This window comes from Xenopus tropicalis, chromosome 9 (assembly GCF_000004195.4).
Source record: "Xenopus tropicalis strain Nigerian chromosome 9, UCB_Xtro_10.0, whole genome shotgun sequence".
Lineage (NCBI taxonomy): Eukaryota > Metazoa > Chordata > Amphibia > Anura > Pipidae > Xenopus > Xenopus tropicalis.
This window is the reverse complement of record NC_030685.2, coordinates 25,010,775-25,035,570: the sequence shown is the minus strand read 5'-3', so window position 1 is coordinate 25,035,570 and position 24,796 is coordinate 25,010,775. Positions and strand designations below refer to the sequence as shown.

General features: G+C 39.0%; 1 protein-coding gene across 4 annotated transcripts in view; it reads right to left on the bottom strand.

The window, feature by feature from the left end:
* The window catches only part of eef2k (eukaryotic elongation factor 2 kinase), a 63,292-nt gene that overhangs the window by 6,694 nt on the left and 31,802 nt on the right, over positions 1-24,796 (bottom strand). For 2 of the 4 annotated variants that reach the window (XM_012970072.3, XM_012970073.3), the window contains 11 exons: positions 23,828-23,999; positions 13,091-13,240; positions 12,169-12,301; positions 8,619-8,746; positions 7,766-7,964; positions 4,547-4,614; positions 4,397-4,468; positions 3,668-3,724; positions 2,927-2,983; positions 1,243-1,377; positions 755-943 (listed from right to left, as the gene is read on the bottom strand). In XM_012970072.3, coding sequence (XP_012825526.1) covers positions 755-943; positions 1,243-1,377; positions 2,927-2,983; positions 3,668-3,724; positions 4,397-4,468; positions 4,547-4,614; positions 7,766-7,964; positions 8,619-8,746; positions 12,169-12,301; positions 13,091-13,240; positions 23,828-23,999 — 1,360 coding nt within the window. 4 annotated transcript variants of the gene reach the window in all.

Sequence of the window (24,796 nt, the reverse complement as noted above, 5' to 3'; positions counted from 1 at the left end):
GGTTGGACGACAAACTAAATACCCATAATGATATTTTGGATAAAATGGGATAAGTACAAAAAGAACAATGTTATACCTACTGACTGAATTGAAATATAAATACAGAAGCCCCCTTATATATATCACATACTTCTACACATACCAAAATACCATCTATAACAGAAGTCATTTTCAACAACTAAGAACTATTGATGCAAATAACTCCACTCAAACCACATAACAGTGTTTATTACATTGCTACCTATTATGTTCTCCCTTTTTTGCTGAAAACTGCATAAAGATAAAAAAATGGTCCAGACAGACAAGTTTTGTTTTAAGGGGAACTTTCCCAAAAAATGTAATATATGCTTTATCCCATGAAAATAAGAATATTTCTAGATATAATGAATAAAAAAAATCTGTACTGTTTCTGAAAAAATCAAGTTACTCTTTTACTATCCTCACCTAGCAATCTGTCAGTACCTTAATAATTTCAGAATCAGTATAGAATTTTTAATTGATTAAATATTTAGAAAGTTCTTTATTTCCATGATATCAAACTTATATTACAAACAGATCAAATTCTTTGAATCCTTTTAGATTCATCCTTTCAGTCTATATTATAAATCTGCCCTTTAGTTTTCTACAGGTTAGGGCAAATTTGCACGCAAAGTAATGCATATATTAAGCTTGGCCCTTATGTTTGTTCCAAAGCTCAATAGCTGGCTTACTAATTAATAAGTTAATGGACTCTAATGCCAAATTACTGGCTTACCTGGACAGATACATCAGTCAGTATGTGATGGGGTGACTGTGAGTACATGAGGCCAAGGCCAATAATGGCTTCAAGTTCCCCACAGTGAGCAGCGTGTTCCAGATGAAAAATGGCAGATTCCTGATCCCATTCTTGGTCTTTCTCGCAGAAACGCCCCCCTTCATGATAACGCACCATGGCCAAGTGAACCTTGAACAACAGAAAAAAACAGATTTTTTCATGTATTCAATGCCTTATAAGCACTGATGTGAAGAGTTAAATAACCTAACCTAAACCATTAAAAATTATTCTCCTCCATTTCTAAGTGAAAATATTAGATAAATGACTTTTTGTAGAACAGGCTTGAAAACAAAGGGGGTTCAGTGGATCAAAGTGGATCTGGAAAGAATGGAGGCCAAAATTGTCTGATGTTCATATTTTGTATGTAACTGCACAATTAACAGATAATCTAGAAAAGAAAAGGCACAACATGAATCTGCGTTTTGTACCTTTCCTAGAATCGATTTCCCGATTTTCTTCTCTAGTTCCAGAGCATTAAGTCTTTCTACTTCAAACGCCACACAAGAGGGTCTGTGGACATGAACTCGGGAAGCGTGGAACTGGTTCCATTTTTCCACACTGACCTACAAAACATACAAAAGACAGTTACATGATAAGCCTCTGCCTAGGTTTGCCTGAGAATGGCCATTACAACTCTATTACATATTATGTATGAACACGGACAGACAATTATTCTTCCATTTGATGTTTAAGCTTTCCTCTTAAAACCAGTAATAACCAGGAGGATTTCAATGAGACAATCACACTGCTTTCTATGCCTGCCTCATTCATAATAAATGAACGGCTAGCGGTCCTGTAATATCCAACCTGAATAGCTCATTATATTATTATTAAACATTCTCAAATGTGTAATGCCCCTGATCAAAGCAAACACTGCTCGTGCATAGAAGCAAATGACATGAAAAGCAGAAAAATGAAGAGTGGAAACAAAATAAAGCCCCTACAGTTCTGTATCTAATTAAAGCTAAAGAACAAATTACCCTCTTTGGAACATATACTTATTTTAGCTTTTATGCAAAATATTTTAAAACCATTTGCTGGTGGAGTAAAAACAGCCTTCTTTGGTACAATCCCTGCACATATAACATAATAGAATTTTACACTGATATTTGTGATTGACATTGCATACCTTTTTCAGAGACATATATAGAAGCAATTGTATCTAAAAATATAAAGTTCAAACAGGGCTCATGTCCATATTGGTTGCACATTGGCAGTGTTCTCCCCAAACCTTGCATTCACACTGCAGCCACATAATCATAATAATAATTTACAAACTCTGTTACACAGCTAGGCGATAACAATATAAATGCAATATCCATGCATGCCTTTTCCACACAAGTGTATCATTTAGCATAGGGTGTTTTAACAGGACACAGAATATAAAATGCAGACATCTTTCAGCACCATGATTGGATGGATTATGGGTTGGCACATTATTTTGCTAGGCTCTGTATTAAATATCCAGCACAACTTGCAGGCCGTAGTGCTGTTGGGTGCAACCCCCTTTGCACCGTCTGCACACTGGCACTGCCTAAAGCTGGCTATACACATAAAGATCTGCTCATTTGGTGAAGAAGCCAAATAAGCTAATCTTAACCCTATATGCCCACACTGAGTTTGGTGAAATTGGGCTGATCCAATCAAATGATCTGACCACAACGTTTGCTATACAGGCTGTCAAAGGGAGGACTGCATTAACTAGCCCCTGCAATTCTTGCCCTGACAGAAGTCTTAAACCTGCCCGATCTATATCAGTGAAATTTTCAGCAAGATAACAGTAGGGCATGCTCTTTGGTGGGCCCCATGCACTGAATAACTAGAGTGCTAATTGCCAGGAAGGGGTTACAAAATCGCAATAAACATGGTGGTTTGTGGCCCTTACTGTACTTTGCACACATTGAAAATGACTCTGCTGTTTGTCTAAGTATGGGCACGTTAAGTTTAAGGCATGTAGTATAACATTGCCAAAACATGCGTAAGTCTATTATCTCCCTGTAATTTTATTGGTCAATCCATCCAAACATGTGCAAGTAATAAGGATGCTGGTAAGTGAATTGGTGACAAGCAGCGACTTAATGGAAACTCTAACATGAAATCATGCAGAATCACCAGTTTACTCCTTGGACTGTTTTTAAGGATGACATAGGCCTTATTTACACCTTTGCTCTAATTGGAAGAAAAATTAGAAAAGGAATTCATGATGTGAGATGTTAAAGAATGACAAGCAAATGAAGAATGGACATTACAATCAGCAGTACTAGATAAGCATCATGAAAATTATATATGCCCCTTATCATTTTTCACTCTGTTTTTGTTGACTTGATACAAAGACAATGGACATAAATAAAAGACAAATATTAATGCAAAATGGCTTCATGTTCTTGCCTAAATACCACATAGCGTTCTCCTATAGTGGTTGGCCTCTATCCCATCAGGGTCAGACTGGCCCTCCTAGAGGCCACCAGAGAACATGACATCCTGGAGCCCACCAGGAGATCATCTAGTGCTCTGGCAGGCCAGTCCAGCACTATATCCCATATAAAAAGCTCTTTAATTCAAACAAATCATATTCTTCCTGTAACCAATTTAGTTTTTTGTTTTTTTTTGCCCCAATTAATCCTATAATATACCTGGCTCAGGCATTTATATATCATTTACAACATTGTATCTGGAAAGATAAAATTTAAAGATGAGTACACAGAGTGATGTTGATAAACAACCTTTAGCAGAATTTGAACATTCCCAGTACTGCTGCTTTGTTAGTGAAATGAAGCTATATATTAGAATGGTAATAGGAGGAATGGTTGTGGAAGACACAACAGTTGCTATTATGTCATTATTTGTACATACCTTTCCAAAACTGTCTTCGGATTCTGACTCAAAACGTCTCCTGCCGACGTTATGGATCTACACATAAGCATAAATAAATAATGTATCAAATGCAGCAGGTTTGTACCTTTTAGTGTAAGATTGCTCTGTTCCCTGTGCCATCTGAGGCAGCCTTTTTGATGCTGCCCCCATTGCCCCCACTCACTTAACATTTCAGCACGAAAGGGAGGCATCACTAGTGCAGAGATCAGTTACATTACGTGCAACTACATCTTAATTGCAGGATCAGATCTGTCAATTCAAGAATGTCCAACAAAAGCTCCTATGCAGTTCTGCTACTCAGTGTAAATTAAACTAATATAATATCAGTGAAAATTACATCACTATCATTATACAGGTATGGGATCCCTTATCCGGAAACCCATTATCCAGAAAGTTCCGAATTATGCAAAGACCATTGCCCATAGATTCCATTATAAGCAAATAATTCTAATTTCCTTTTTCTCTGTAATTATAAAACAGAACCTTGTACTTGATCCCAACTGAGATATAATTAATCCTTATTGGAGGCAAAAGAAGCCTATTGGGTTTATTTAATATTTAAATGATATTTAGCAGGCTTAAGTTTGGTAGATCAAAAGTATGGAAAGATCCCTTATCTGGAAAACCCTGGGTCCTGCACATTCTGGATAACAGGTCCCATACCAGTATCACTCTTGTCTTCCATAAATTATGCTGACTCTCACTTACTCTGTGTTCCAGCTCATCAGATTCACTTCTCTTTTCACTGGGACATCCACTATCCCCTCCATTTTCAGAGTCCTTAAAAGTAAAAATAAGTGTAACATAAATAACGAGCTTTAGACACAACAGTATAGAAAAACCTATGAATCGACTTACTCTATGATTGTCCAAGTTATTGTTTTCTTCGTTAAGTAAGTTGTCGACCTCATTAAAAATAGGCCAACCTTTAAAGAGAAAGAAGGGAAAAAGACAAATGTAGTCAATATATATATATGTATAAACTTATACAATACTGTCACCGCACTCATCCATAGCGCGAACCCCGGTGCTCTGCAACTTCAGGACGCCGTCACGTCCCTCAACTATACAAAACTTGAAAGAGATGCAGCACACGGGTTATTTGCAAAAAAGTGTATTAAAAAGAATCACATCACATATGCGACGTTTCGGACAAAACACATGCCCTTTATCAAGCCTGTAATAATGCGATCCATCCAGTGAATCACATTTAAAGGGATATACAGGAAATGACATCATAGATTGAGCGTTACCATAGCGATTCATTTCAAGTCATAGTAAACTTTTTACATATGCAGAATATTGTCAATCAAGTAGCAGAATCTTATATAGAAAAATTGTGCAATTACATACAAATATTTACAAGAAGAGAAACAAATCATAATCCTTGTTCAATCCAATAGGAAAAAGTGATTGTAGTTTATTAATCCACTACACTTCCCTTTGTTTCAGCCTAAGTTCCCTATCACCTCCTCTTTTTAGAGGCGGTATAGATTCCAATACCATGAACCTGAGCTGTTCTGCAGTGTGGCCCTTTTCACAAAAATGCTTAGACACCGGTAATGCAGTATTCCCCAGATTAATAGCTGATCGATGTTGTGATATACGGGATTTTACCATCTGTGTGGTCTCACCCACATAGATGAGACCACACGGACAGATCAACACATAAAATGCATATTTTGTGACACATGTAAAGTGCCCCCGTAATTGTATCTTTTGACCTGTTTTTGGATGCACAAAATAGCTTCCTTTCGAAACATATGCACACTGCGTACAATTTAGGCATGGATACATGCCCTTAGTTTTTGCTCCTAAAAAAGTATAACTTTGTTTATTTTCCATTCTAAGTGCCGTGGAGGTAACCGAAGCACCAATAGTTCTCCCCCTACGATATGATATCATAGGGGGTGCCTCAAATTCTTGTATCAACGGATATGCCTTTTTAAGAATATACCAATGTTTACGTAAAGTTTGAGCAACTGTTTCACTGCAATCTGAATATTGTGTAACAAAAGGTATTCGCCCACCTCCCTGTTTTCTCCTTCCAGTAGAATGTTGTACTCTATATTGTGCCTTATTAATCACTTTCTCAGGATATCCCCTATCTCGGAATTTCTGGCACATCCTATTCTCCTGTATTTCTCGTTCTCCTGTCTCACTTACCAATCTCTAAACTCTAGAGCAGTGCTGTCCAACTGGCGGCCCGAACATTGTTTGGCTTGGTGGAGATACATCGATGATGTGTTTGTACTGTGGTGGGGTGACATTGGCTCCCTGAAACTGTTCCACAATAAATTGAATGATATACATCCTTCTATCACTTTGACACTTACTCATGATCTCCAACAAATTCACTTTTTGGATGTACGAATCTATAGAAATATTGAAGGCAGTTTATGTACTTCTCTTTTCACTAAGCCAACAGATCGAAACTAGATTTTACATTTCAAAAGTCAACATCCACCACATACGAAAAGCTCAATTCCAGTGAGTCAACTCTCTAGAGTTAAGAGATTGGTAAGTGAGACAGGAGAACGAGAAATACAGGAGAATAGGATGTGCCAGAAATTCCGAGATAGGGGATATCCTGAGAAACAGGTTTTGCACGTGCACTTTCTGTATATATGTCGATGTATGGTTGAAAAAGTACTTTATGTTGCACATTAACCTCTCGCTGTAAATGTTTACTGCATGGAATTTTATATGAATTTTTATATGATATTATGCATACCTGTAATTTTTGGATTAACAATCTTCACTAAGTCACTTTATTATGTTAATGCTGCTTAACACTTTATTAGGCTGATGTTGCCCAGCACTGAACACTTTACAGCACTTTTCAGCACTTTCACTTGCTTTATGGCTTCAGCCACTTTATGGCAGCACACTGTGATGTCACTTCCTATTGATTTACTGGTTTTTGGTGATTTAAAGATGTGTGTTACAAGGCATGGATGCCCTGAGAAAGGTCCCAATGGGGACCGAAACGTTACGTCGGCTGTTTATGCTACTTTGAATACATGTTTTGATTTTTCACAAGAAATCCCGGAGTTGCTGGTCTTTTTTATACTATTGGAACCCTTTACCGAGCACCCGAGGTATGTTATGTAGCGGTGTGCCATCCTTTGTGTATATATATATATATATATATATATATATATATATATATATATATATACAGGTATGGCATCTGTTATCCGGAAAAGCATTATCCAGAGTTCCAAATTAGGGGAAGGCATCTCCCATATACCCCATTTTAATCATATAATTCAAATTTTTAAAGATTACTTTTTTCTCTGTAATAATTAAACAGTAGCTTATACTTGATCCCAACTAAGATATAATTAATCCTTATTGGAAGAAAAACAACCCTATTGGGTTTATTTAACTTATAAATAATTTTTTAGTGGGATTAAAGTATGGTGCACATTTATGGAAAGACCGCTTATCCAGAAAACCCCAGGTCCCAAGCATTCTGGATAACAGGTCCCATACCTATACTTCATTCCAGTATTTATCTGCAGAGCTGACCTGTGGATTGAAATGCTAGCAAAGAGCTCTGCATTTTCCTCATAAGATTACCCCTTTACAAACTGCAGATATCCAAAAAGTAGGAAAAAAAGCTTCAGCAGATTTACTGCAAAACATTTATTGTGGGTAGTGGTAACACAACATGTTTCGGGTCAATACCCTTTATCAAGTGTACTGTCAAAAATACATACTTTATCAAGTATGTATTTTTGAACATACTGCAGATACGGCTGCCGACACTCAAGTTACAGTGTGTATTTGATTCTATGTTTTGGGGTTCCTCATTTTTGGGTGTGGGATCAAGCTGCAAAAACTGTTTTTTTTTTGCAGAAATCTACCAACAAGAAAAAAGTTAATCTTCAGTGATCTAAATAACTACAAAATGGAATAAATCTGTTTCTTGCCTCTACCCCATTAATAATGAAAATTCCAGCAATGGAAAATACCAGCTCAGTACCTGATCTGGGGCACTGGAAAAACTCCATTAACATATTTTAATCAGCTTGCTTTGTATTAACCTGCAGAGGTGGCTTCTGTACTTACCATGCGAATCGAATCGATGGCCGTGGGGGGTGACTGGGGAAGGTGAGCTAGGTAAGGAATCGAACGCCATGTCACTCATGTCATCTCCAGAGTTTTCAGAGAGACGTGAGAGAAGAGGTGGGCGGCTGCCAGACATGGTTCTGACCCGATTGCTGCCACACTTTTCCTCAATGCCACGAACAACAGTCTGGGCTGTTTGCTGGGTAAAAACAATGCCTTTCATATGAGTGATAATGCACACTAAATTAAAGCAGAATTAATTACAAACATTCATATTAAGAAAAATTAAATACTGGCATTGACATATTTATCGAGTGTTAAGAGGGGGTCTACTAAACGTTTATTATATATTTGCAAGGCCTGAGTGGATCCCTAGAACACCAGAAAATTTTTTTATTTTATTTTTAATAAAGGCACCCAAGAATACGAGCCTATGGAGGCAGCTTTATGAGGGTGGCCTTTGGGTGCCTATATAGTAAAAAATAGTCCACAATTTTTATTTCTTTAAACCAGTGGTTTTCAACCTTCCTAATGCCGCGACCCTTTAATACAGTTCCTCATGTTGTGGTGACCCCCAACCATAAAATTATTCCTAAGACCATCGGAAATATGTGTTTTCTGATGGTCTTAGGCGACCCCTGTGAAAGGGTCATTCGACCAGCAAAGGGGACGTGACCCACAGGTTGAGAAACACTGCATTAAACCCCCCTAGTTACAGTGAGGAAATTGCTGATTGGCTGATTTGGCTATTAGTGTATGTCCAGCTTAAGTATTTAAGAAAAATGCACACATAGAGGATTTGAATTTTAACACGATTTATACATCTAGGACCGAGCTTGTATAAATCACTTACCAACATTTTGCTGCAGTTATCCAAAACAGCCTTTTCTTTGGCCGAAATGTCAAAGGGTGTCAGTCCCATGCTTTTGCAAATTCTGTTGCAAGCATGAGAATGGAAAAACAGAGCCATCCCTCGTACCCCTGTAACAATAGGGGGAAACTTCTTTTAATAAATGTGTTCCTTTAGGCACAACGTTATAATATATATATATTATGCAGTGCCCCCTTTTAATTATGTAGATTTGTAATTTTGATTCTTTCTGTTTATAAAAGGCATATCTGGTCCTCTCCATCAAAAAAAAAGGATGTTGTTCCCCAATAAGCCTTGGTACTGTTTGTTTGTGAGAATTCACCACTAGGGGGCTGATTTACTAAGACACGAATTCGAATCCGAATTGGAAAAATTCCGATTGGAAAACGAACATTTTGCGACTTTTTCGTACTTTTTGCGATTTTTTCGGAGTCTTTACGACTTTTCGGAATTGTCGCGACTTTTTCGTTACCAATACGATTTGCGTGAAAAACGCGAGTTTTTCGTAGCCATTCCGAAAGTAGCGCAAAATCTGGCGATTTTTTCGTAGTGTTAAAACTTGCGCGAAAAGTTGCGCCTTTTTTGTAGCGTTAAAACTTAAAGGGCCTGATTCACTAAAGTAAAGTGCGATAAAAATTATCGCACTTTACTTTAGTAAAAAACGCAAAATAATTTGCGCGCGATTCACCATAGTATTATCGCGTGCGAAAAATCGCCATTTTCGCATGGTTATTTCTCGCACAAGTTTTAGCGCATACGTTAATTTCCGCACTGAAAAGAATACTATCGCATGATTCACTATATCTTTTGCGCGCTAAATATCGCATTCGGCTATGCGAAAATTAACACCTACTACAGGCAGGCGAAAAATTATACAAAAGTACAGTAAATGATTTTTTTGCAATAAAATATGGACTTACAGTGTTATTTATTCAAGTATGTGTCTTTTTACTCAATTTTACTAAAGTCTTGGCATGTATGGAATTTCGCTACTAATATACAGTACTATAGCGGTGAATATGTTGTCGCCAAAATATACTGTACTGTAGCGGCGAATATTTTTTTCGCGCAAAATACATTACTATGTATATTTTGGCGATATTTTTTTTTCGCGATTTTGTAATCTCGCGAATTGCGGACATTTTGTGGCGATTTTGTAATCTCGTGACATGTGCGACTTGGGGCCATTTTGTGTCATTCAGCCAAACTGAGAGGAGATGCCTGGGGTTTCTGACTTGCTACCAGGGGAGAGGCGCTATATTATCAGCGTGCTCCTGCGTGCAGGATATGACCACCCACCTCCGGGGGACTTAGGGGTCCACGAGAGGAAGAGGGCAATCCTGGCTGAGCTAAGACAAGGTTTGCTCGCCAGGTTTGCCCTTGATGTGGGCCCCCACCAGCTCCGGCGGCTGTGGTCCGACCTTAAGCGCAGGAGCCCAGAACTGGTCGCTGAAATTGCGGAAGGTAATTATTGTACTTTATTATGCTTTTACAGTATACGTTCAGTAAAAGATTTAGCAAGTAATTTGAACTAAAGGTACAAATGTAAGAAATGTCAGGGATGATGAAAGTAACATAGTAACATAGTAAGTTGGGTTGAAAAAAGACATACATCCATCACGTCCAACCATAATGCCAGTGAGGAACTGAAACGTTGCTCACAATAAACCTCTGAATATTATTTCACGTCTTTGTGAAAATCCTTGCGAAATCCTTGTGAAAATCCTGTGTGTGCTGTCACCCCATGCCTGTCTAGATTTTGTTTTGCCACAGGCACCCAGGTGTTATTGTTCCTTATGGTGTGCAGCTTCCCAGCACTTCCTATTGTATATATATATATATATATATATATATATACACACATCTATTTTCAAATACATATGCATAAATAAGTTTAAAGCAGGGGGGAAGCAGCAGGGAGCGGCCCATAGTATGAGTCATTTGGGGAAGGGCCACGAATGTTTTAGGGGGCCCTGGCTAACGATGTCTGTGTGTCCTTTGTATTGATGTGAGGGTTCACAGGGGGAGGGGCCATTGGGGGCGTGGGAGGAGGGGGGCCCAAAAAATGTTGTTGTGAGGGGCCCCGTTATTTATGATGGTGTATGAATGTATATATATATAATATATTACACAAAATAACATCTTGCAATATTATTTTACAGAACTTCAGCTGGCGCCTCCTCCCCAGGCCCAACCCCAGGCCCTCCAGCCTCTACCGGCCCCCGAGGCCCGACCTGCGGCCCCCGAGGCCCAACCTCCGGCCCCCGAGGCCCGACCAATGGCCCCCGAGGCCCGACCTCCGGCCCCCGAGGCCCGACCAATGGCCCCCGAGGCCCGACCTCCGGCCCCCGAGGCCCGACCTCCGGCCCCCGAGGCCTGACCAATGGCCCCCGAGGCCCGAGCAGAGGCCCCCGAGGCCCAACAAATGGCCCCCGAGGCTGAAGAGGCCCCAGGGTCCCCCGAGGCCCCAGACACTCCCCCCCTTGATTTCTCCCCCACTTTCCCCCCACTTTCCCCCCCGGCCCTTGAGTTCTCCCCCCAGGCCCAACACTCTCCCCAGGCCAAGTGCTGGGCACCAGGTCCTCCTGCTGATAAGGGTCCATCACGCCAGACCGAAGATGTGGGGACCCAAACAACACCTGGGAGGACTGACCCCACACTTCGGTCAATGCAGGAGGACCTGGAAACTCTGAAGGCCCAGGTGGCCGAGCTGCAGCAGGACACGAGGGAACTCAAGGGCAGCAAGCCCTAAGTTTCCCCCCCCCCTTTTTTTTTATTTTAAATAAAAGTTTTTAGTTTTATACATTTGAACTGAGTAATGTGTCATTATTTATCCTTCCTTGATATGGTATTCTATACTTTCATGTAGTTTCCCCTAAACTCTTACATTTATCAGTAACAGCATCAATATGCTATATGGGTTAAATGTTTGCAAATATTCTGGCATCAATTTTGCCTTTAGCCCATTTTGCTGAATAGTAAAACTTGCGCTAATTAGTACGTAGCGTATTTTCTGGCGAGTGTGATAACTGCCAATCCAATTTTTTGTTGCCAGAATAATTGCAATTTAATAATGTGCCCATAACATATTTGCCATTTATTCTGTGTGTAAAATCTCCCACTTAATTTAAGCCACTTTAACAAACAGACCCCTAAGTATTTGGCTAAATATTCTTAAATGCCCCCCCCCCCCCCCCCCCCCCCATTTTATTATCTCTAGCACTTCTTTTTTTTCTTACTTAGATTTTTATAATTTTTGGGGGGTTTTTTTGCAAATAAACTTTTATACAGCACCTCTCTAGCACTCTGTGCTCTCCCAGGGCAAAATGTCGCCATTTTTATGCAGCATAAAAATCGTATTAGTAACGAAAAAGTCGGGTCAATTTTCCGAAAAAAATTGCAAAATACCGATCATTACAAAAAAAATGCAATCGGACGCATTCGGCCCGTTCGTGGGTTAGTAAATGTGCCCCTAGGTGTCCCTGTTTGCTCCCCCCTCTTCTTTTACGAAAACAGTAATGTGATCAGTCACCTAAATTTCCATCTCCAAAATCCGTCCCACTCTCTGTGTGGATCTGAGGATCAGTGTATAAATCACCAACTCCTTGTACATCAACAACAATCAGCTGATGTCCTGAGCGCTCAAATGTGAAGTGACTGAAGGCCTGTGAAAAGCATAGTCAATTAGGACATATTATACAAGCTGGAAACACCTACACAATTTTATACATTACCAAAAACATTCTAATATATGTATTTAATAAAAACAAATAGGAAAATAGTGCAGGCCAATTCTTGTCCCCGTCCCCTTGCGATATGTAGTATAAATTTGCCCCACACATATTGGTGTCAGGGAGACCTCCCTGCAAAAACGTCTGCTGAAAAATTTTAGCAAGGAGCTTATCATGTCACTGATGCATGTTCATCAGGTAGGGGCTTTTAATATCACTGGACTGAGGCATTTTGATCACTGCTGTGTTCTGATGGACAACTGCGGCAGTCAAAATGCCCTGTGTGCCATTAGCTGTGAAAGGAAAATTAACACGTATCTGAATATTTATTTGTATAAATACAGAATACAACATAGGGGCATGACATCACAATTTTAAGGTTATTAAGGGGGTTGTTGTCAGCAGGGTTTAAGCGTCCAACCAGTCAGAAGTAAATGCTGGTCTCTTTCACTGGCTTTCTGCTCCAAAATAAAATTACAGCTGTTTAGTTATCCCACCCCTTATTCTGCACTTTTTAAAAATTCTTCAAAATCCCTAGTAACTATATTGCAAAGTGCACACACCTTCACTTGCTAGGTTTGGACCTTACTCAGAAACATGATTATAAATAAGCTGAACTGAAACCTGTTTATTTATGTAACAGCAAAATTATGTCTGCTACTAGGTTGCAAAGGGATTTTTAGCATTGTAGTCATTTATAAGCCCTAAAAACCAAAGCCATACCTGAGGAGTGAGGCGGATATTGTCATCTCGTACAAACCCAGAATTTGAGTTATATTTAATATACTTTCCCTCGATGTAATGTTCAAGGTGAAAAAGCGGTTTGCCAGGCCTGTCCTTCATTTCAATAATGCACATTTGCATGATATCCACCTGCCAGGGACACAAAAACATGCTTTCATATTATTTAATACATAACACATTAGTCATGTATCTAGAAGATAGGTTTATTACATCTCTCTTAAAAGTGTTGTGAACTACAATACCTGATGACTATACTTATATGGGGGATACACATTTGCCAGCACATTCAATAAAACATTTCTAATAGAGCCTGGTGGCCTGGGACCTCCATATAAGTAATATCAAAAGGGCACTATGAAGAGCTGTATGGCATTTCAGGCACCCCTTTGAATCACTTATAGATTACAATTAAATACTTTAGTAGAGGTGGTCAAATAGGAACCAAAATTCTTTCAGAGTAAGAAAAAATATAGAATTGGATTTCACAACAGTTAATTAGTACCAAGTCCAAAATTGTATGTGAGTACAGCATTTATTTTACATCAGAAAGAAACCCAGGCTACAGCCTTTTATGATCCTGGATGTGTTGGAACAGAGACATGTTGGATAACAAAATAATCAAATAACCTACATGAAGTTACCCAGAAGATTAAAGAAAGGTGTGCCATCTATAAGACTGCTGCGGTTACCATGGAACTGGGAGCAGTCTAAGCATTATAAGGGGTACGGTTAGCTGTGATTCTACATTAGCATAATTTCTCTTTATTTTTATTAGGCCAGGTTTGTTGTACTTTAGTATTATCCAGGTTTGGCATGCCAGACATTTTTCCCCTGATGATTGTAAGACTAATGTTAATCTCTACCCTCCCAGTAAGACTTAACTATTAATTGGTTACTTGTTCAGCGAAAGGGCCCCACGGAAAATGATAATTACATTTAGAAATATGTATGTATTATTTTTTATTATGCTATATGCTTATCAAGGGCTTTTATAGAGAGTAAAAGTGTAAAAGGAATACACTGGCTTAATAATAGAATGTCATTCTAGCACCAAAGTCCTTACAGCCAAAAAAGGAGAGGATAGGGTACAAAAAACACCCACAAAACAAAAATGATTGCTATAAAAATTGTTTATAATGTAGATTCTACATAAATACAGCCATTGTGGAAACCTGTATGGTACCCCCTTATGCAGGTAAGGATTCTCAATCAATGAGAGAACTACAGTAAAGTACCTAAGAGAACTACAGTAAAGTAAATCACTTATATGCTATCAATCTACATGGGAATAAGAATGGAAAAGGGATTAAACTGACAATAACAAATATATTAGTAAAGCCCAGGAGCTAAAAACATTCTTCTTTTTAGGCCACATATATATATATATATATATATATATATATATATACTTGATCTTCCAAAAGTGCGTAATCACTTGACCCCCTCGAAAACGGAAAAAAAATTGTAACTTTTAAAATCCTCCTCATATGAGGATCTAGGGATTTCACCTGGCAGGGTCAACTTATCAGCAGGAAGCAGAGTATTGGCTTGGTGCCTGTATGTACTTGTCAGATCCATGTTGATAACCTTGCCATCACCACAAAGGAAGTCCTAGAGCCAGCTTACTGTGGCCAGAAAAAATAAACATGTAAGAATATTATGTTTGTAAATCCCCCTGACTGTGCGGTGTAGGTAGGGACATTGGAGAGCCCATATTATTATTATTATTAACATTTATTTATGAAGCGCCAACATATTCCGCAGCGCTGTACAATAAGTGGGTTTCATACATTGGACATATAGAGTAACATATAAAGCATTTAATAACCGATACAAGAGGTGAAGAGAGCCCTGCCCAAAAGAGCTTACAATCTACAAGGAGAAAGGGTTGAGACACAAGGTGTGGGAATGGGCATGACCAGAATGGTAGCACCAGTGCCTGCCCCTGACACTAACCCCTTTTGTGTTAAACAATGCAGCAGACAGAAACCCAGGACAAAGTTCAGACAGACCTGATATACCTTTTAATGGGTTTGGGGTACAATAGTCTATTCTGTAATACACATAAACACTAAGGGCTCTGGTACACGGGGAGATTAGTCGCCCGCGGCAAAACTCCCTGCTCGCGGGCGACTAATCTCCCCGAGCGAGTCTTTTTCGGCGATTTGCGCGAAATCGCCCCACCGCGTCTGCCATCCCGCCGGCGACTTACATGTTCGCCGGTGGGATGGCAGGGGGAAGGCAACTCGGGGAGATTAGTCGCCCGCGAGCAGGGAGTTTTGCCGCGGGCGACTAATCTCCCCGTGTACCAGAGCCCTAAAGGAAATTATAGACAATCACCAGATAGGCAATCACCACAGAGTGGATTTTTGTTCATATTGTAAGCTCTTCTGGACAGGATCCTCATTAACTTTGTATTGGTTGCTTTTGTAAGCGTTTTTGTATGTTTAATGTATACACCCATGCTGGTGTTTAATAAATACATTTGCATACAGTTAATAATATTAATGATATAAATAATATTAATGAAAGATTTCCAGGTGGTCATACACAGCCAGTCTGCACCAAAAAAGCAGATTTGGGTCTGAATTAGCCACCCACGTACTGTGGCAAATCTGGCTGATCAGCTTACTGGCCATTATCCATTGGGGCCAATGGAGACATATCAGATGAGGACCACATTAACATGCTGATGGCTCTCCTTTTCCAAAGGGGATTTTCAAAACCAGACAAGCTGCTGACTCAGTCTAAGGGGGCTAAATCATCCATTTAAATCAACCTGTGCATGGTCACCTTGACACAGAAATTCTAGACTTGCAAAAATAGTTCAATGGAGCTTCAGGATCAAGAATCACGAGGCGTTTACAACAAAACTCCCACATGTAGCTGTGCAGCCTGTTTTTGCATCGAAGTGGTTATATGGTTGGATTTCAGCCATTAGAGAATTTGTGTGTGTCACAGGGGCCTTAAAGTCACAAGTACAATTGTGTTTGATATCCAAGCAGGTATAGCTTGCAACTGAAACAAAAATTCACGCACAAGTGTGCATGTGTGTTAATTTAAAAGGGAACTCTGGCTTCCAAACCAAAATTTATTAAAAAGACCCACACATCACAGAAACCCCTAAGATAATTATCATTATAGTATAAGTATGATTGTAAGCTCTACGGGGCAGGGACCTCCTTCCTACTGTGTCTCATACCACATGGCACTTATATATATATATACATATATGTATTTATTGTATTTATTTATTATATCACTTGTCCTCCCTGTGTGTAATTTTGTATTCTGTACAGCGCTGCGTACCCTTTTCGCGCTTTATAAATAAAGTTATACATACATACAAGTATGAATAAATACTATTTTATATGCTGAAATCCAGCCATTTGAAATACTGGCAGGGGAGGGGGAATAAAACATTGATGTTGAAAATTGTAACAACTTCTCCACAGCTTACAGAAAGCATACAGGAACTACATAACCCACAATGCATTGCACTGTGATGTTCCCTTGCTTAATGACATTATGTGTGCAGCAAATTGTGAAGTTTGGAGGGTGCAGGCTGGGGACAAAATACTGATCCACACTGGAGCAAGCCTAATAAGTACGTACTATGGCTCAGAGCACACTGAGGCATTTATAAGGCTGCTGTACCTCTGGGCTGATATATTAACCCTAAACTGTACATGCAACACTTCATTACTGCTCTGTAACCCTGACAAACTTGCTGAATTGTAGATAAACAACATCATGCAACCCTAAATTAAAGGTAAATTTAACAATAATGAATAATTAAATTTCGCTTTAATGTTTTGCAGAAGCAGCAAAACAGCCAAAACCAGAATAACTTCTTTCCCCCTCCAGGATATCCTGTAATGCTATACACATTGTCACCGAGCCAAAGGCAGCCTGATAAATCTCCAATAAATAAAACAAGGTTTTAGCCAACACCTAACTTTGACCATCTGTCATATGTTTTCTCACACCTCAGAGACAGAACAATGTGTTAACTGACTAAACAAACTATGCTGAAAATGATTGCGTTCTAAACATTAACATTATCATGCTCAGAGACCTCCAATGGATAACATGTACTAGTATGCTGATTCCTTACAGAAATAGGCTGATAATCTTGGTTTATTTTTGTAACATTTTCTAAAGGCCAATATGACAAGGGGTGTTTAGCCTAATGCTTTCAGTGAGCAATCAAAACACTTTAATAATCTAGCAGGAGATTTTCAAAGCAAACACTTCCCATGTTAATGAAAGGGAATTATGCACATGGCGATAATCATAAAATAAACAAGGTTTTTTTTTTTTTGTTAACGTCCAGTCATTATTTGTTACAGCACTTATATGCAATATGTGCACCTCCAAATCTTTAATTTCCTATCCTTCTTCTGTTAGCCCGATGCCGGACATCTAAACAGCTGTTTGCTGCTCAAGTCTGTATTTGAGCCTGCCACAGACAAAAAGGTATAAATTCAGTAGGATGGAAAGGGGGCACAACTGCTATCAGACAGATTAATTACTACGAATATCCCCGAAAGAGGATAGCAGCAATCTAAATGCTATGTGTAACATTTCAACTATACTATGATCCCTAGGCAGATGTATCCAGTGCATGGCAAGCACATAGCCTATGCCATTCCCAAATAAAATGCCGGTAGTATACTCATTATGGGTTAATGGACTGGGGACAAATGTGCAATGTTACAACACTTTGGTAAATGGCATTCAAAAGAAAAGGCCTTTTGTTACTGAAAAGTGTGTCAGTACAACCTTGATTTGCACATTACTTGGTCAGTATGTAGTTAGTTGTGCCCTAAAGCTAATGTCACAGTTGGTAAAGTTGGAGAAGCTTTCTGTGAACAGCAACCTTCTATGGGTCAAGGGACAGCAAAATGTCTATCCCAATGAACAATGATTCTGCCTGGACACTACCAATGATTTTTCATGTTGCCTGACCACCCTCCTGCAACAACCAGAATCTAACCATCAGTTACTTTTTAGTCTGACTACAACTGACTGTTGTTTATTTATATAATGGAATGCTACATACTACATACACCTACAGTATAGTTAAATAAAACACAGATATATCAAAATTGCTTTTATAATTTGCATGCCACAGAAAATTCCCAGCAATTTTTTTTACAGCAGGTACAAAATTTTAGGCCAGGAGTCCTCAAATTTTTTAAACAGGGGGCCAGTTCATGGTCCCTCAAACTGTTGGGGGGCCTGACTATCGTCCTCAAACTACTCCCGCTCCCTAAGGTGAGGATGCAGCGGGGGCCAGGTAAATTACCTTGGGGGCCGGATCATAGTTTGAGGATCCCTATTTTAGGCATTTACAAAATTACTGGTAACAATTTTTTTTCTCACATGAAAATATTACTTTTTAGTGGTTTTTGAAGAAATTTTTGGAGTTTAAACTGATTTTTTTGGTTGATAGGGGGTTAATTACCCTAGCAACCAGGGAGCAGATTTAAAATCAAAATGAAAAATGAATAGTATATTAGATGCTCTGAATATAAAAATAAGCAATTCAAAATAAGAATAGCAAAAAAATTATTGGAGCTTTAAAGTCAATGATTTTTCTTTGTTGCTGGGGGCAGTGACCCCTGATAACAAGATAGCATTTAGAATAGGTCCATCAATAATATACTAAAAGTTCATGTAAAGCTGAATTCCCCTTTCTGTTATCTCAAACTATTTAAACTGATATGATTCTTGATAGATATAGATAGAATTTTAATTAATTTATTAGGCACACAACTAAACACATGCACAACGAACATTAAAATAAAGCTAGCAGCTATCTTAAGCAATGTTCTGAGGTAGGTTTTTATCTGATTGGCCAGCAGGGGAACCAGTGTCATGTAACAGGCAGAGGAAAGCCACAATCACATGACAGACCGGCCATTCCTTTCTGTCAGTGCCTCACGTTTTCACCGTATAGAATGTAAACAAGTCCCAGCACAATGCTTCTTCTCATGTCCATCACACACCCAAGAGCTGTTTATAAACCATGCAGCGTACACTCTGTTCTGTGCCTGAGAGAGCCACAGCTGTCGTTATATGCTTGCTTATGTTACAAGTGAAGACGTGCTGCAAGAGTTATGCTATATATTAATGTGCTTATCTAACAGATATGCATACAAACAGTTGAGAAATCTGCTGAGCACAGTCTTCGACACTTCAAAACCTAAATGCCATTAAATCAATAAAAATGAAATAGGGCTTAATTACTAATATAAGTATCCATAATGTAGCATTTTCCTCAGAATTCCAGTGTAATAACAGATGCCACAAAATTGCATGCACTGCAACTTGTGTGCCGTTTACCAATGCAGATGCCAATCACATTCACATTGGCAATATAAATGCGACTTCTGCATGTTTTTGTGCACATTGAGTTGTCAGCATGCCAATGCATGTGGCACCAGAAACAGCATTAGCGTGTCGGTTACATGCATATCTTTGTATCTTGCATGCACCACTACTTAATTCATCTTAGGCTGAATCTCTTATTGGTGCAAGGCAATCTTGTGGTCAACAAATGCTTTTTTTAAATTAGACAAATGTAAACAAAAGCTAAGTATTTTTTCTATTTTTAATTTTTTCTAGCATATAATGTAAAGAGATGACAAAAAAGTATAATGAGCACATTGGCTTTTTATTTGGTGTTCTTCCCAGCAAACATTACCCTGTCCCAACCGTAATAGAACACTTTTTTAGAGAAGCTGGTAAGACTATGCACTTCTGCAGATTTACATGGGTGAGGGGTAATTTGTAAACAATACCCTTCTTTAGTGATAAGGGTGAGAAACACAGGTCTCACTGTCACGCACTGAAAATGAAGAGTGATTCCAATTCACTGAATGTGGTACATTTGGGTTACAGGGGCTGGCCTTAAAAGAATTGTTGAGTGACAGACATTACCTATGTTGATCCAGAGGAAAGTTAGCAAGATAATGCAATTCAGATGCCATGTTTATTTAGTACTAAACCAGAATTTTTGCAGGTTCACTGACCTACCATTGTAGCCAGACGCCAGTCTGTTCATTTGCTGTAAACACCCTCAGTATGTTTACCCTTAAAAGATCACTATAATTGAATTATAACTCTTTCTCTATGCAAAGTATAGTAAAGCAGAGGTGTATTATGCAAAGTGATGATCATTCTGACAATGTATCATGTATCTTTATATCCAGAAGCAGCAGTGATGGTGTGCTTTAGAGTAAGGGAATCACCGGTGGAAAGGCCTACGCATCACTTTGGTTTTCTGAAGTTGCGCAAAGTTTTCTCCTGCAGGTAGCTTACACTGAGGTAAGAAAACCAAGCAACAGAAGGGCCAAGCCACAGTACATTTCTATTTGTATTTTAAAGAAAAAAGTGCACACAAAAGAAGTAGTAGTTTTAATGCCTTCAGGTAATCTAAGGCTGAGCAGTGTGCAAAAAGGTCAACTAAACACATATAAACATAAACCTACAACACTGATTATTGGCTGTGTGATATCGCTACCTAACTGAAATGCTGTCTGACAGACTAAACAGTCATCGGGGTGGAGCACATGAATGGAAGTTAATAGCCTCTCAGTGCAGGGTTATTATTGTCTGTTTCTGTTATTCCCACAATTTTGACAGCAAACTGCAAAGTGATGTTTTTTTGGGTAACAGTTGCTGGAATACACCACAACATATCCCTCAGGCCTATGACACACAAGGTAATTTTAATGCATCATTACTCCCAGGGAGAACTGCAATGGTCAGTTTCCTTTCCTGCCCTCAGTTGCTTCCTATTCAAGTGAATGGAAAATGCTCTGCCACAGAAGACAATGGTGCGGTTGGACTGGTTCAGTGAGCAACAGACTTTGAACTAAGGGAGAAGACACAATCTCTGCAAATTGTTAAAAAGTCGAAGTGACTAATCCATGCAGCGAAAACTCAAGCACAATAGGTCGCAGTGACTTATACAGTACCATTTGGCGAAAAATTCACCGTAACCATCTGTTTAAAAAGTTGCAGCTTACTAATCGCTATGTGTCTTCGTCCTAAGACAGGGATATACAGAGACCTCAAAATTACTCAAAATGCTGGAAATGCACTGTCCAGTTGTGTAGCTTTTGCCAAACTGTAATACCGTGGGAAAATACTTTTTGTTTGAAAGTAATCAAATCCTATTTTAAGGTTTGAAATTTTCCAGATATGCGATACTATGCCCTTTAAAGCTAGCAATATATGCCCAGATTTGGTCAGGCAGATGATTTTTGCTATACTGCCCAACTGTCTGGGAGCATAATCTAGGTAAGGGGTTCGCTTTGACAGACCTTTAAGACATCTTGTCTAAAAATTAATATACTATTGCAGTCCAGTCAGTTGAACTGAAGAAGCTGCTCGGATGAGTAGTGAAACGTCTTCACTGATTACCAAACAAGTCCAGTTGCTTTAAATTTATTTATACTAGATATACCATGACCTGGATGAATGAAAATCTTCATAGACATATTGCAGCTTGTTAGTGGATACACGGTAAACTGGCAGGTAAGGAAATAATAGGAGTAGCAGTTTACCTTTCTTTTTCTTTTCATATATTCATCTCAAATGGAAAGAACAATGGTATAGCCACACATTTGGCATGTGTCTGATCTGTGAATACCAGTAAGGTGGCCATACATGTTAAGATAAGCTCGTTTGTCGAGGTCGCCAAACGAGCAGATCTTCGCCAAATGTGTCCACCTAAGGTAATATCAGGCTAAGTCAATCGTTTTGCCCTAGGGCCGAATTAAAACGTGCAAAGTAAGACAGCGGGTGTTTGCGCCATCAGACCGAAGACAGCATCAAAGAGCCAATGCGGTCCCTGAAATCAAACCTGCCTGATCAAGTTCTGGACAATTTTAGGCCAGATATTGGCTGGAAAGGCCTGTAGGGAGTGCCCATACAAACGGAAAATCTGCCAGAATCGGCACATGAAATCTGCTGTGTATTGCCACCTTAAGGTTCACCCTCCTTACGGCTGCAGCCAAGCGGAGACACTCACTTCCAAATATTGCACTCAGTTGTTGCTGTGGGAAAGAAGGGCTCCACTGCTAAGGAGACCAACATACTTATGCACTAAAACATCTTGAGAAAGTAGCTCATATGGCCCTGTAAATGATGACCTAACCAATCAATACAATTCTTAAAAAAACAAAGAATGGTCCGCTAGACAGTGTTGTACTTTTATACCCTTATACTTACCTTATGACAAATCTGCATTAACATTATTATTAAAATATACAATATCAGCCCGTAATATGATGTTTATATGACAAATTGTCCTTAGTGTATGACATAAACAAGTTCTAGGTCACTTACCCTCCAAGAGTAAACAATACTGAATATTCACCTATTGTAAGAAGCTTAACTCCAAGCAACAAGGATGCTTTCATTCCATTACTCAATGGATTGCTAACCCCAGGGTGGTAAAGTGATTGGTCGATGTGGAAATGACAAAGAAGCTCATGCAAAAGGTATAAATAGCTACATAGGATGAGATATGAGGATTTACCAGCCTAATCCGTCCATCAAAAAGTCATTTCAAGGGCTACACACAACATTAATCATGTGCTTTGTAGTCTTTAAAGTGGACTGCAAAAACCTGGTGCCAGGAACAATAAACGTACATCAAAAGTGCAAAACTATGCAGAGTTATTTGCACTAAAAACAGTGAAAAAATATGTATTAATAAGGCTTGATTGTGAATTAACAACTTGCACCATAATGACTAATGCTATAATATTTTTCCACATCAGATGTGGCATAAACCATTGAGGTCGATAGGATGAATTCAGGCGGCAGGGAAATTATGGCTATAACTATTTTTAGGCCTGACTTTTACACTTAGCTACACACATGCATAGGATTATATCACAGCATAATAAATACAGGGCATTAATGTGTAGCAGTTCAATATGGCACTTTTATTTCTGTTTTCATTCATTTAGCACACAGTCTGTGAATTTACTGCCAAAGCCTATATCTAAAGTGTAGATTAGTTAAACTGAAATGGATAGACCATTAAGCCTAATAACTTCTTTGTTGTTGGGACGTCAGTTTGTGTTGTGCATGGATTATTCTCTCTTAGTGAGCACCCTGGAAATGAGAATTGATTTACTTCCATAAAGCTCAGCAATGACATCACTTCTGGCAGTAAAAGCAAATAAGTGGATCAATGGTCCATTTGGCAACTTGATAGGCTGAAATTTCCCATATCCAGCCTTTTGTTGGTTACACTGTGTAACAAGATCACAAATATCTCCAGCATCAATCAGGGACTGTTTTGAGCTCAGAGACGGCCTTCCCAATGCCACCTCTACCTTTGCAAAGCTTCAGTTGGGGGGGGTCATTTCTAGCGCAGAAAGATCAGTTGCGCTCTATGTAAAATTTATGGTTAAAACTAGAATTTTGACTCTTCATGATACCAGGAATACATATATGCTTCCCTTGGTAATAAGTGTCTACTCCTTCAAATGTATTTGACTGCTTTGGGCAACAGATTCATTTTCATCTGGTGTCAGTACTCAGCAGCATTACTGAGCACATGGCCACATTCTTGCTCCTTGATGCAAAACGCAAGTGAAAAAAATGATTTGGACCACTTTTATGTGAGAAAAAGCTTTGCTACCAGAGGGAAGATCCATTCCATAGGCAACACATAGTCATTGTTACCTGTTTTGGTGGTTTGTGTCTGTTGTATTCCTCTCCCCACAGCTTTGCCTCCATCTGGAGTCGGACGTCCTCAAAGTACACATCTCTGTCCACAGTCTCTAAGTATCGTTTGGACACATAATTATATGCGCTCTTCCACTGCTGTTTGTGTGAGAAGTTGGAGAGTTTTTTCCTACAAAAAAGGTTTAGTGAACTTTTTAATTCTTAAATATAAAGACCCCATTACTGATGGACATACTTATGTGCCTTATGGGTTGTGGTGCTGTTTTGTTTTTTTTTAAATTATAATTCCACCTTTTTCCTAATTTCTGCAGCCTGTCCTTTCCATAGTCTAATCCAAGATCTTTAGTGAACTCACTCTATACTACACTAATAGGTATTAGTATAGTATAGAGTGAGTTCACTAAAGATCTTGGATTAGACTATGGAAAGACCAGGCTGCAGAAATTGAAATAAAGAGCTGATAAACTTTACTGTATATATTAAATAAAAACAAAAGAGAACCAAGCTGGAATAGAGTATTAGAAACCAATTAAGTGTGAAAGACTGCCCAAATGGGGGCCTGGGACACTGAACCTGTATATGAAAAGAAGGAAGAAAGTAAGATATGAAGCAGAGGCTGCCTGCAAGCCTTGGCCTACATGTCTATACATTTACATGAACCTCAGCTCTTCTGAGAGGCCATACAAAATATATCTAATTACAGCTGAGAGAAACAGATCAGATCACAAACACGTAGCCTTCTGGGAAATCCCTCCATCTTTCTGACCTCTGTGAGTCCAATTACGACAATTTACATGGATGACAGATGCCAAACACACCCTTTATAATTAATCACAACAGAGTCAGTCTCATTAGAATGGAAAGCCAGAGCTGAAACACGTGCTTTAGTTATTGCTTTAATGCATGCATCACTGTGCCCATAGTATTTACAAGATACAGAGTGTTTTGGAAGAGTCCTCATGAAAG